The following is a 14,784-nucleotide window of genomic DNA, read 5'->3' on the forward strand; positions in this document are numbered from 1 at the left end:
GCTTGTGATATACACGTCCTGTAGGTCTTGGCTACTCAAGGGTGATCCTTAGGGCGCCAGCATTAGCTTCGCCTCGGTGTTTATTAGAAATGCAGAATCTTAGGCTACATCTTAATCCTACAAATCAGACTGCATTATAACAAGAGCCCAGGGTGGCTTGATACATGCATTCTTTTAGAAACTCTGAGCCAGGTCATTTGAAGAAGTCTGTAAACTCACCATCTCCTAGCTTCGTATCTTGCACAGCTGAGATTAATTATCTCCTTTGCTTTCAGTTGACCAGTCCCCCATTAGTGTGTCTTTAATTGTCCAGTTTTTACTCAGTTTCTGTTTGTAATTGAACTAAAAATCCTATGCCACCAATCTGATGTGCGGGAGGGAGGGAGGGAGGAAAAAGAAGTAATTTTCCTTGCTTTCTGTGATAAGTCATCTTGTTGTTAAGCTCCTGGTTCCGCAGATGGGGAGAAGCTGGGAGGAACTTGAACTTGCCAATTAATGTAAAATTCTGCCTTTTGGGTAAATGCTCTGTCTTTCAGGATTTCTCCCAGTTCTTACTCCTTCCCTCTAGTTACATGGCATTAGTTGAAAGGACTTAACATTAATTAACATTATTGTAATAGATGTGTGGTATTGTCCTTATCTTGTATTGTCCCCTTTCCACTAGCATCTCCTGTTGTTCAGTGGAAGAACAGCTCATTTCCCCCAGATCTTTGGTTGTCTAGTCTCTGTCCTTGTTCTAGTGCTGCTTCGGCATGTCACAGTACCGGGTCTGCCTGCTGTCACTGTGAGCAGTGCACCTTCTGACTGTGCTGTGAGTTTGACCTTCTCTCCCACTGCCTGGACTCTTCACCTGACCTTTCAGTGGGGGATTCTGGTTGCTTAAAAGCTTTGCTTTCTGTCTAGTCCTTACCTTTGGTCTGCTCACTGCAAGGATTTCTGGTCCCTTTGCCTCATGCTGAAACAGATCTCTTAGCAGGAAAGCTGAGGCTAAATCTCAGGTTCTTTCTGTGTCCCTGTAGGTGCTTGTGGGAACTTCTTGGAGTCACAAGTCCAGAGAGAGACTCAGCTATGCTATGAGGCTCTTGACCTGCAAAACACATCCCTTTGCCATCACCATTTCTACTCTTGATTAGTTTTCTAGTCTTATCACCTGTGACATTTCCTTTCTTTCTTTTCCCCTTCTCTACTCCCTGACCACAAGGAAACTTCCCTTAACTCACACTCTTGAGTTCTCAGTACCCATGGTAAAAAGAGATGTTCATGTTTCCATGTTCTGCTCTGGACATCTAAAGGGAAATTTCTGTAATTTAGAAATCATTTTTCTTTAAAAAAAGGAAAAAAAAACCCTTGGGATTGTCTCTTAATACTATCTATATAGTGTGTGCCACAGATTCTATTTTTTTTTTTTTTGGAAGAATAAGCAACACATTCTATCTATAAAAGATGGACACTGATTCTTTCTTTTTCATTGGATCCTTATCATAATAATCCTGATCTTCCCATAAGACAATTTGTTATCACAATCAAGGAACAAGAGATAGGGATCATTGCATATAAGAAAGAATGTGAAAAAAGAAAACCCCATTTGAAGACTATTAAAACTACCAGAGTGGATAATTGTTACCTAGATTTGCCCTGTCCAACATGATAACCATTAGGCTCCTGTGACTCTTAAGCACCCATCTGAATGGAGATGTGTTCTAAGTGTAAAAATAGATCTTGGATTGTGAATATATAGTAGTACAAAGAGAAAATGTAAAGTATATTATTAAAAATTTTTGATATAGATTACATTTTGAAATAATAATATTTTGGATATGCTAGTGTAAGTAAAATATACTATTAAAAGTAATTTTACTTGTCTGTACCTTTAAATAATGTAACATGTCAACTATACTCGTATTTTTTAAAAAGTGATTTCACCTGACCCTTCTTTACTTTTTTAATGTGGCTATGAGAAAATTTGAAATTTCATTTAGTACCTTTGGCTCCCCTTTGTGGCTTGCACTTTATTTCTAGTAGAGAGTGATGACCCAGAACTTTTCCCAGTGCACCTTGACTCATCAAGTGCAGTATGGAAACTTATACTTACTGTTAGACACACTATCTCCTCCCTCACAACAAGAACAACTTAGCAGATTTTACAGTTTATATACCACACTCTCGAAGTAAGTTTTCACCCTTAAGTCAGGAGGATTTTATCATATTTCCATTTATTTTAATGCAGCACACATTTATTTAGTGATTTAAATATTCACTTAATATTAATTTAGCACCTGTTATCTTCCAAACACTGGTTAGGTTCTAGAGATTCAATAGATAGTGTTCGTGTCCCTTTGAAGCTTAGATTCCAGAGGGGAGGGGAAAGAACACATAGCTAGATTATAAAATGATCCCAAGTATGATAAGGTCCGTACAGAAAAATGAAGTTGGTCAGCAGGTAAAGAATGGTTTGATAGTGAGAATAGAGTGTTTAGGGAGGGATAAAGTGAGGAGGTGGCATACAGACAGAGAGGACATATGCGTAGTGAGGGAGTGAGGCCTCTGAAGAGGGAAGAGACCTCATTCCTTCCTTCCTTCTTCCTTCCTTCCTTCCTTCTTTCTTTCAGAGAAGAGCATTCTGGCAAAGGGAATGACATATGCAAAGACACTATGTTTAGCTTTGTCAGAATAAGCAAATGGCTAACTGTGACCACTGTGTTTGCATACAATTATTTGCAGTACACAAATACCTTCAATAGGAGACTTAATGTGATGAATGACATAGGCACAGTATGCATTAAGTACTTTGCCTTAGGGAACTAAGTCCCAGAATTGAGGGGCAAATTCAGCACTATTCAGGTACTGAACACAAGCAATTAATTATGACTATGTAGGGATTACAGAATAACTTAAAGAGGTGGGACTTGCTGGGTTGGGGAGGAATTGAGAAGGAGAAAATGGCTAAAGAGAGTAGGAAAGAAGGACCAGGAAATATGTGTGTGGGTGACATACACACACAGAAAGAGAGAGGGGCTGATTTTATATATAAAATACATTATTTACCTCTGGGCAACTACTCATAACTGAAGGTGATTGCCTGTGATAAAACTGAGTTTTCCAAAGACAACATTACTTTTGTTATTGTCTCATCGAACATTGTGACATTTAATCTTTATAGAGTCCCTGAGTGTCACTTGATGCTTTCCATAATTTCCATCTCCAGTTTTATAAGGTTTGAAGAGCCTGTGGTCCAGATTGAGTTGTACCCAATAGACACACTAGAAGTCCTTGGAAATACCCAATCCCATTTCCCCACTAGGAGTTTAATCAGAAGAGTCGGAGCCAACTCCAAAAATCACTGGGAGAGACTTAACAAAGGCAAAATAAAGCAACAGCCACAAATCTGAAACTACTTAGGTACTCTTATACCTCAGCTGTGCATTTCAGTGGTCCTAACTGAGTCAGTTTTGATATGGGGCTAGGACTGAGTCCCTCTGGTATCCCCTGACCTTCCTCCCTTCAGACTCTTTCCACTTAGATGGAGGGTTTCACACTAGCTTCTCCTTTGTGATAAACTTCTGGAATTATATTGGCAAACATAACAATTTTTAAACAAACAGCTTTCCAGGAGCATGAGGACAATCCCAAACTGGGTCGTATCCCTCAGGATTATAGAGATATAGAGTGAATTTGGGGTGGCAGGATATATATTTTAAAATTTGTGATTTCTAGAAGTAGCATTCAAATTAATGTTCCTTTTCTCCAGATCTTTGATCTGGTGAGCGGTGTAGTCAGCCAGGATCATGCTAGTTAAAATAGGAATATAAGTCTAAGCTCTCAAATTCAGTAATTGAGAACTGAGTGAATTAGGTTGGTCCCTTGAGAATGTTAGCAATTTTGGGGGGAGAGCTATATAGATTATGAGTATGACTGAGAGAGCCTGAGGTAATTATGAATAACTCTACATGGGTTAATGAGTATTTGTAAAACAATATTAATGTTCCCAGTGTTTAACTTAATTTCTAGAAAGCCACTCCATTATGTTCTTTTGTGGCAATGCACTTTCACGGTGTCTTTTAAAACGAATTCTTTCAATTCAAAGAATGACTTCAAATTTGTTAATTCAAGCCTCTTGGCAAGTCAGTGTGGGAGATAGTTTGTGGTAGGTGTGATTTTGTTACTTTTCAAATAGCAAATACCAAATAAGCACCCATTTAGTTCCTCTACTACAGTTAAACCTTTTTGATAATACTTCTTTTTTCTAAAAGAGAAAAATATCCAAAAACTTTATTAAGGAGACTATAGTGGTTAGTGGTTTTGCTAAATGATATCCTTATTTCTATTCTCTGGTATCAAGTCTGTTGCATAGCAGGTGAACTTTATACTTAGGATTTGCTTTCTAGATAATCAGTACTTTCTTTACATGAATATTTGGAAGTAGTTTGACTTATAATCATGAGTTCTGGCTTTCAGTTTGTTTTTGAATTTCTTCCGGAAGACTTTGTATATTCTGTTTGATTAACTTGTCTTTACGTCTTTTTTCTCAAAAGACTTACATATATTGAACTTTCCCCTCAGCTTCTTATTTGTAAAACACACACACACACACACACACACACACACACACACACACACACACGCTCTAAGTGCTAGGCCTACAGCAGATTTAAAATGATAACCAGTTAGTAAATATTGAAACACTGGACACATTCCAGAATGTTTTAACCTAACTCTGGAAATTACAGATTGTTTTGTCTTGTTATTGAATTGTCATCCTACTAAATTTCAGATGAATGGTATTCTTGTCAAGCCCAAGGTAATGTGACGATATCCCATTTCAGGTAGGAAGATTGGGGCCCCTGAAAATTGTCAGGCCTATTCATGCCCATATTTCCTTCATCAAAATGTGGTCTTGTGTGAATCAGATAAGTATAAATCACTAGAATATAGGTTTCTGTGTGAATAGATACTGGGCTTCCTTTTGCTGTTGTATCCTTAAAAAGCACAGAGCAAAACTGTCATAGATTTGTTGCACAGAGCCAGCTAGAGCCTGAAACTTAAGTTGATTGTTCTTGCATGAACTAGGGTAGGGATGGATGGAGTGGGAGACAGAGAACTTTAGTTTGTTTAAACCTTTGGAGGTCTAGTCCCAGGTTCTCCTAAGTCTTTTCTGAGACTAGCAGGAAAGACCAGTATTTTTAGGGCCACAGAATGAATTTCAGGTGAGACACAGTGGCCTGGGGATAGGACTTCCATTATTCGGGGTTAGATAAGAATAGAGAGTGACAGTTACATCTTTTGAACTCCATGTTGCTCTCCATGGGTATTTGCTGTGCTATGACATTTTCTATCTTTGAACTTATAGAAATGGTACCCAGGCCATGTCTCATTTGGGCCTCTCACTCCCAGCACTACCAAGAACCACAGTCATTAGGAGATTTAGGAGAAATGAATAACTCTTACCAGTGTTTATACTACAATGTCTTTATCTTCTCACAAGTATTTCGTTCTTGTCAGCATTAGGGATGTACTGAACACATGTAGCTCAGTTCAGGGCTGGATAAAGTGTGCTCTTCTTTTTCTGAGCTCTTACATAATTTTACCAAAAAAAAAAAAAAAAAAGCAAAGGAAGAAAAAGAAACTTCAACTCTGAGAAGATCTTTCATGGAAACAGGGATATTCAATTATCCATTATTATCAACATCTTTCTGTCCTAAGATAAAAATATTTTTACCTTAAAACACTCAGCAAGAAAGTATATACCTTAGCTAATATAGTTTTTCCCCATGTTTCAGAATGAAAACATTGATTTTCCAAATATATGTTCAATTATAAGCTTTCATTTTAGCAAGTTAAAAAAAAGAGAGAGAGAAAGAAGGGGAAAAAAAGAAAGAAAAACAAGTTAAAAAAAGAGAAAGAAGCTAGAAAGCCCTCTAACCCACATGCTGTAACTGGTAACCTGTAATGGGGACCCTGAAAATCACCAAGAATTCTGAAATCTCAGAATTAACCACCCCGCCCACTTCTTGTCTTTTCTCAAGGTTTTGACGTCAATATTAGATTCTGGTTGTAAGATCATGAATCTGGACTTTATGATGGATAACTTGATTATTTGGATTTTTATTTCACATCATCTGAAACATTTGAATTTCATTCTCTTTTTCTTTTCTCCCCCACCCCCTGCTGTGGTTCCTCCAGAATGTTAAAGATTATTTGGAATGTAGCTTGAGTAAATCCTACAGTTCTTCGAGTAACACACTTGGGATTGACCTCTGGAGAGGGAGAAGGTGTTGCTCAGGAAACTTACAGTTACCACCACTGTCCCAAAGACAGAGTGAGAGAGGGCGGACTCCCGAGGGAGATGGCATTTCCAGACCGACCACGCTGCCTTTGACAACACTTCCAAGCATTGCTATTACAACTGTAAGCCAGGAGTGGTGAGTAGTTTTATAATTAAGTGTCAATTCTAAGTTTTACTTTCTGATTATTCCAACATAATTTCCTGTTACTCAAATGTTTGTTATTTGTGGACTAACTAAGGCTGTTAACATTTTGAGAATTTGTTTTCCTTTGGGTACAGTGGAGATACATTCAGCCTGATTAAGATTGGGAAGGAGCCCATTGTGGGGGGAATGAGATACATTTTTATTAAGGTCAAGGGAAAACAAAATGACTGCCTATGATCTTTTTTTTTTTTTTTTTTTAAAGTAACCATTAGTGTGCATCAATATGTTTGCATTTAGAAAAGCACAATCTTAGGAAAGTACCTAAAGGAATTATATGTGTATATATGACAGAAGATATTCTTACTGCTCTGCTCCACATATAATTATTCCTAGCTTCTTCTTACTACAATACCACTTTACTAATCTCAGTTTGTGATTATGTATGAAATAAAACACTTTATTATAAATCAAAAGAGGAACGGAAATTATACTGTGAGAGACGCATGGACTGTTTTTGCCGAGTCTATACTTGTAAAAAGAGGCTATTTTAATCCAGGGTTGAGAAGTTAATCAAGTACATACAATCTCATAACTGTAGTTAAAATTGCACTGTGATACTACTTCAAATGTGTGTTTTATCATATATTTAATAATCAACGTTTTCTTTTTCTTTTTTTTTTCTCTACGTAATTTTCAAATATCTTCCACAAATGGCCTGCTTACCTAACATGGAGTTTTATCATTAAAATGAAAAATATTTTCTTTGTATTTTACACAATTTTAAATTGTAAAAATATGGTACCTTTTTTGTTTAAATCATTTATTAAGGAGAAGGACTAAATGTATTCACTCATTAAAATCTGATTTTTATGGTGTGCCATACATCCTTGCTACCTGCTGAGCTCTGCAGTGCTGATGAGTAGCCTAATATATACCCACTGAATAATGCAGGGCATTTTTTAGTTGGTGGTTTTCAAATACACTCAGCATTAGATCACCGAGACTCTAACTATTCTAATTATTGGCATGAAATGGTTCATCAGACAGTCTGGATGTGATAGAGAAGTGTGGTAACACATTGTAGGGAGAATGGGTTAAAAACCCCAGAAGCCCTGACTTCTCTTGAGCTGAATTAACATTAGAATAGTCATAGCCAATCACGGGGAACTAAAATGGGCATATCACTCCCAGATCGCTTACTCAATTGCATAGCTTCTGTAATTAGTCTTGGTTATGCTTCTGCAGAATTGCAGATTTGGAGTTGTAAAGAATTCCACAGATTTATTTTTCAGCAAGTTGGCACTGGTACAGTTGTACCAGTTGTTACAATATTGAAATGCTTTCATACCAGTTGGTGAATGTATGCTTTCCTGAGTTCTCTGATTGCCCCTTGTACCATCCCAGACTCTTTCCCAGAAGTAAATTGCTCACAATCCAGCAACTAAAGAAGTGATGACTGGTATGGGGTTTGGCGGGGGCGGGGGGGGGGGTGTTCTGGTTTTGGCCGGTGTTGATAATATGCTCTTTAGAATAACAATCTGGATAAAATGTACCTTGCAAATTTTGAATTTATTTAACTCAAGGACACCTTGAGAGCTGTGGCAATTGTCCTTCCTATAGAAGTATCAGATCCCGACTGACTTTTGGGACCTGCTTATCTATCTTTCTCAGCTGGGGGTATTATTCTGTGCAGAGACAGTAATGGCACTCAGCTCATGGGTATTGTGAAGGTTAAATATAGTAATCTCTATAAGGTACCTATATTACTAAAAAGCACATGTCAAGTTATCAACAAATAGTTTCTCTTCTCTTGAACATTATCTGTTAAAGCCTTTCGAAAACTAGAAACCATGTCTCAAGTATCAGTGGCCTCATGCTGGGTGTCCATAGTTCAGATTGAAATGGAGGGTTTAGCCATTATCCAGAGAATTTATGTTGTGCCATTGGTAATACTACACGTTAGTAATTCATTCATAACATGTTTTTCACTTTAATTACCTGGATTCTTCTTAATATATGAAAGAGTATCAGTCATTGATTCTACATTTATTTTTAAATATAGGTAACTAAAAGCATTTCTATATATTCCTTAAAAATGCTGTCTCTGGAGTATTGATAGCTATAGACTGATAGAATTGCTGGCTGAGGAATCTGACTGAAAGACATTTGATTAGAAGTGGGGAAGTAGAGCTCCGACTGTCATTATTGCCATCAACTTGATGCAAGAAAACAGATGTAAAAGATACAGCCTATGACCATATGTGAGAAAGAATTATACTAACCACTTAAGAGTACTGAGAATATAGAATCAACCTCCTTGTCTAACCCAGGGGGGTGAGCAAACTTTCTGGGAAAGGCCAAAGAGTAAATATGTTCGGCTTTGTGGGCTTTGCAGTCTCTGTCCTGAATATTCAACCCTGCTGTGGTAATGTGAAAGTCGCTGTAGATAATGCATAATAAATAAATGTAGCTGTGTCCCAGGAACACTTTATTTACATATATAGGTAGTGGGCTAGATTTGGGGGGGCCAGTCAGTTTGGCAACTCCTGATCTAGTCTGAAAAATATCTCGGGGACGTGACTCCTGCTCCGATAATTGCTTTGACAGTGACAACTGGGTGAAACTGATCTTAAGTTCCTGGTTGGTGTGGTAAATGAGCCATAGGTATAGGGCTGTGTGCTAGAGATGAGGTTTTTTAAAGCTAGGGAAGGACTTTGAGTGAGTGCAATTGAAAGGTGGTGCCCAGTGTATAGAAGGATAAACAGAAAACCACTACTATAAATTTAGCCTTGTTTGGGGAGAGTCCGTTAATGACAGGAGCTGGCCATCATTGCATAGAATATAAGAAGAGTGATTTAAATTACCACAGAGAAAGAATGAGTTAGAAAGGACCTGTGTCTAGCTGGGTAGACATCCTTCCTTTTACTTATTGGGTAAGTTTCATTCTTCCACAGAAACCCAAATGAATAAACAGTGGAGAGATAGTATCTACTTTTTTAAGAATTGTGAAGACAATTAAAGATAATGTGTGCAATGCGTAGAACGTAGTAACCAGCGCTTGGTGATTATTTTGATGTTGTTCCATTATTATTGTTGATGTTATTGTTATATGTAGACTGAGCTGCCAGAATCATTCATTTTCTACTGTTGGGAATTCTGGGGAAACTTCGCCACCTGAGTTATTGGAAACAATTTGGAAATAGGATGATAAAAGAAGTCAGATATGTAAACAAGGTGCTATGTTAATTACTAATAAAGTTGATGTCAGAATATATAATCTATGTGTGTGTGGGCAAGTGTTCTTCTGAACACCAGAATTACACAGACTTACCACCCAGTAACAGGAGATGCTGGACCTGAGCAGCCTCACCTTCAGAGGGAGAACCTCACCCTGTAAAACTTGTAGCAGGGAAGATCTGTAGAAATCGTGCTCATGTGAGGAAGTAAAGGGGAAGGACTGAGTTGTGCTTGCCCATGTTTTCCTTCTGGGAACACCAACACAGAGTGAAGTATGCCCTCCCCCTGAGGAAGACTGAGCTAAAAGGAAGCTGGGACTGTTAAACTGGTGGCATTCCTAACACTTGGAAGGCACCTCAAAGAATGGGAAAAACATACTCTTCTTTGCCATTTCCCCAGTTGTATTCCTCTTCCTCTTAATTCTGGGGTCACATCAGGGATGTGACTGTTCTTTAGAGGGACAGAGCAGGAGAAGATCATTAGGACGGTGTGACTGCCATCTTTGTGAGCTTGTTTCTCCAATATCAATCGCTGCTTGCGCATGTAAAGATGAATCTGAAACTGAAGCTTCTTGCCCTTGTAAATTAAAGCTCAAGGAAGTTAAGGCCTCAGATTTATTCACCTCACCTTTTAAATGTTCTCACTTTATTAGGTGTTCTTCAGCTTTTTGTAGGGTGATGTCTTCTAACCAGCATCAGCCTAAGTCATGTTCCACTGTAAAGGCTGTAGTTTTCCTTGGTCCCATATAAGTTGAATTAGTCCAGTGCCATATCTCTAGTGTCATCACGTTTTAAATAGTTAAAGGACTTTATTAATTGCCACATTTATCAAAGTGATGTCACTACAGCCAGATTTAGGAAATAAGCCAATATTCAGTCTTGCAAGTCAAGAGTTAACTTTTTAATTTTAATCTTCCTCCATGGGGATCTTAGAATACTTTGCCTCCTAGCCAGCCTTCCCTGTTTACAGTTTGTTTTCATATATTTTAATTATCTCTATTTTTTTTAACCCCACAGTACACCCGCATTATTTTTGTATTTAGCCTTTGATTTAGATTTAGATGTTTAGCAGTATCTCTGTTTTTAGTTCCTTTTTGTATCTTGGACCCCCTGGGATCACTTGCTTTTTTGTTTGAGTCAGTCCTCTAGGATTCATGCTCATTTTTATTTGCCTGAAAATGTCTATTTTGCTCTCATTCTTGAAAGCATCCTTTTTGCTTTTCATTGTATGCAGTTACTTTATTTCAACACTTTGTAACTATTTTCCCTTGTCTTTTGGCTTTATTGCTATTCTTGGGAAATTGGCTGTAAATCTAATTGTTGTTCATATAAATAATCTGCCTTTTGTTTGTTTCTGAATTTCTAAAGTCCAACTTTGATGTGTCTATGGGTGGGTTTTGTTTTATTTATCTTATATGGGATTTATGGACTTGTTGAACATGTAAATCGATGTCACTCTCATGATATCTGGAATATACTTTTTCATTATCTTTTCAAATATTTCCTGTGCGAACCTCTGTCTCCTCTGCTTTTGGATTTCTGATTAAATCTACTTTTCACCTACTTCTTTATTTTCCATTTTTGGCAATCTCTTCGATTTCTTAAAAAATTATTTTGTTTTTCTGGACTATATTTTTTAATTTGCCCTCCAGTTTGCTAATTCACTTTTCAACTATGTCTAATTTGCTGTTAAGCCTGTTATATTTTTTTCAATTTTGGTTACTATATTTTTTTATTTTCAGAGTTTGTATTTATATTGATTCACTTTTTTTTTTTAAAGAGACTTTATTTATTTATTTGACAGAGAGAGAGATCACAAGTAGGCAGAGAGGCAGACAGAAAGAGGGGGAAGCAGGCTCCTTGCTGAGTAGGGAGCCTGATACAGGGCTTGATCCCAGGACCCTGAGACCATGACCCAAGCTGAAGGCAGAGGTTTAACCCACTGAGCCACCCAGGCACCCCTGTATTGATTTGCTTTTTAAATAGGTTAGATAATTTTATGTAGTTTTCTATTCTGTATATGTATTAGTTATCTATTGCTGCATAATCAATAACCTCCAAAACTTAGTAAATTAAAGTAACAAATATTTATTATCTCACATTTCCTGTGGATCAGGAATCTACTTCTTGCTTAGCTGGGTGCCTCTGATTCAGCCTCTCACAAGGCTGGAATCAAGTTACTGGCCAATGTTGTAATCATTTTGAGGCTTGACTGGGTGGATGGGATCTGCTTCCATGCTCAGTTATTGATAGGTTCAGGTCCTTATTGCCTGTTGACTGAAAATATCAGTTTCTTGCCACGTGCACCTCTCCATAGGCTTACTTATAACATGATAATTTGCTTCTTCCAGAGCAAGGACTTTGAGAGAGAGTGATAGACCAATAGGAGGTGAGCAAGATAGAAGTCAAAATCTTTTTACAACTTAATCTTGTAAGTGATATCCCATCACTTTTACGTATTATGTTCATTAGGTCTAGCCCACACACAAAAGGAGGGATTGTACAAGGGCATGAACACAAGGAGGAGCACAAATTGGGGATCAATTTAAAGGCTGCCTACTCCGTTGCAGAAATTTTCAAACTTTTAGAAATTTCTTCAAGTATAGTAAGAATAATTATTTTGCTCCTTTGCTCATTTAGATATCTGAAGTTTCCATAGGTCTGTTTTCTATTATCTGTGTTTTCTGATGGTTCTTTTTCATACTTAAAAAAACAAACACCAAAACACCCTCTTCATCAGGCTATACCCTTATCTATCTATCTATATCTATATTTGTATATCTATATCTATCTATCTATCTATCTATCTATCTATCTAATACTCAACACAAACACATAACTAGCATCCAAATCAAGAAGTTGAATTTTACTAGCACTGCAGAAGCTGGCTTCTTTCTAGTCACTAACTTCTCCTTACTTCTAACAACATTGGTTAGTAATGTTTTGTTCTTTATATAAATGACACAGCACAATATATACTCATTTGGGTCTGGTTTCTTTCCCTCAATGTTAGGTTTACAAAATGTGCTTGATTTTTTTCTTTATTGTGTGCTTCTCATTGTCATTGAAACATTATTTGTAGGTAGGTTTAAAACAGAAAAGGAAGGTGTGCTCAACTATAGAGAATATATTTGATTCTACCAGGTCTACAGAGTCACTGGGGCATTTCTACAGTGATTTGAGTTTGTTGGTTTGTTTGTTTCTTTCAATCATTTACGCTGATGGTCATAACCTATTAAGGACATTCCCCCTCCGCTTTGGTGTTTTTTGTTTTTGTTTTTGTTTTTTTCTGTTTTACATTGACTCTGAGCAAATACCTCTGTGAAGTTCCAGTTTAACTGGGGAAGACTCTCTTTTTGGACTCCCCACCATAGGCCTGTCTGAGCTTTGACTGAAGTGCCTCATGATCCTCCAGGCTCATTATCACGTAGCTCTGGTGAGATACTTCCCTTTAGATTTTGGCTTGCTATTTCCTTACTAACTGGTCACTTTGATGATATTAAGGAGGTAAATAGGTACTTTTGTTTTAAAGCAAAGGGTTAGTTGAAATGATTTAGTTCACTATTAGCAGAAACCCTTCATAGCTTCATGCTATGGATTAGCCTCCTTCATCCCACATTTGTTTCATCTCTGAGATTTCCGTCAGTGTAATCTTGAATGGAAGCTTTTTTTCATATTTCTTAAGGCTGTGCTCCAGGGGCTAATGAGGCCCCATTTCTTTGACTTAGGCTCCTAAGACAGTCTTTTCTCAGGTTATTAGTATTTTTTTTTAATTTTATTTATTTATTTGACAAAGAGAGAAAGATCACAAGTAGGCAGAGAGGCAGGCAGGACGGGGTCGGGGAGCACGCTCCCGGCCGAGCAGAGAGCCCAATGCAGGGCTCGAGATCATGATCATCTCAGGACCCTGAGATCATGACCCAAGCCGAAGGCAGCAGCTTAATCCACTGAGCCACACCCATGCACCCCACATATTAGTATTCTTGAGGGAAATACAAGCAATAGGATATCCAAAGAGATATATTATAGGAATTGGTTCATGTAATCATGGAGACCAAAAAGTTCCATAATCTGTCATCTGCAAGTTGGAGAACTAGAAAGCCAGTAGTGTAATTCAGTCCAAGTCCAAAGTTCTGAGGAAAGGAGAGCTGTTGTTTTAAGTTCTAGTACAAGTCTAAAGGCTCAAGAATGGGGGTGAACTAGTCCTAGTTCCAGTCTAAAGACCTAAGAATGAAGAGCACTGATGTCCAAGGGCAGGAGGAAATGGATGTCCCAAGCAAAGAACAAATTTTCCTTCCTTCAAATTTTTGTTCTATCAGTCCCTCAAATGATTGGACAGGGCTCACCTGCATTGGTGAGAGTGACCTTCTTTATTCAGTCTACGAATTCAAATGGTAATCATTTCCAGAAACACTTTCACAAACACATTCAGAAATATGTTTTACCAGCTTTCTGAGAATCCCTTAGTCCAGCCAAGTGGACACATAAAATTAGCCATCACACCTTAGTTATCTGAATGTTCTTGACTTTGAGTAATAATGTTTCTTATTTTCTATAAGAGACATTAATGCTTCTACTGTTTCATGTCCCTTTCATAAAAGACCATCTGAGTTTATAATTGTCTAATCTGATTCTTATCTTAGTATCTTCTTTCCTTTAGTGCATATATACTGGGATTACTTTTTGAATTTTCTCTTTGTTATTTGTTATTTAACATAGCCCTGAATCATGAGTTCTGGATTTGATAAAGGCATCCATTGTAGAAATAAATTTTTATCTGTCTATGCCTTTCAGACTGTTTGATTCTACCCAGGAGATTTTTTTTTCCCCATCCAGGTCTGGACTATATTACTGTACAATTGGACTCTTTTATAATATGTGTCATCTTTGCTCTGCTTTTCTTCCAAGTCTAAGTTCCATAATTTTGCAGGGGGGGGGGAATGGGGGTTATTATCTTTCAGGGCACAGGAAAAATCTGAAGGTCTGTCTGCAATTAATTGTATCATCTGAAAGCCCACCTAGTAATTATTTTAATATTTTTCAAATTTATGGTCTTTGGTGAATCTACATGAATTCAAGATTTCTCTCTACAGTTTTCTTCTTAGTCCTTAATGTAGAAT

General features: G+C 37.5%; 1 protein-coding gene across 5 annotated transcripts in view; it reads left to right on the forward strand.

The window, feature by feature from the left end:
• PDE4B (phosphodiesterase 4B) overlaps positions 1-14,784 on the forward strand; it is a 551,888-nt gene that overhangs the window by 100,385 nt on the left and 436,719 nt on the right. For all 5 annotated transcript variants that reach the window (XM_059375023.1, XM_059375021.1, XM_059375022.1 and 2 more), the window contains one exon: positions 6,181-6,419. In XM_059375023.1, the coding sequence (XP_059231006.1) occupies positions 6,181-6,419 (239 nt within the window). The remainder of the gene's footprint in view (positions 1-6,180; positions 6,420-14,784) is intronic.

This window comes from Mustela nigripes, chromosome 14 (genome assembly GCF_022355385.1).
Source record: "Mustela nigripes isolate SB6536 chromosome 14, MUSNIG.SB6536, whole genome shotgun sequence".
Classification (NCBI taxonomy): domain Eukaryota; kingdom Metazoa; phylum Chordata; class Mammalia; order Carnivora; family Mustelidae; genus Mustela; species Mustela nigripes.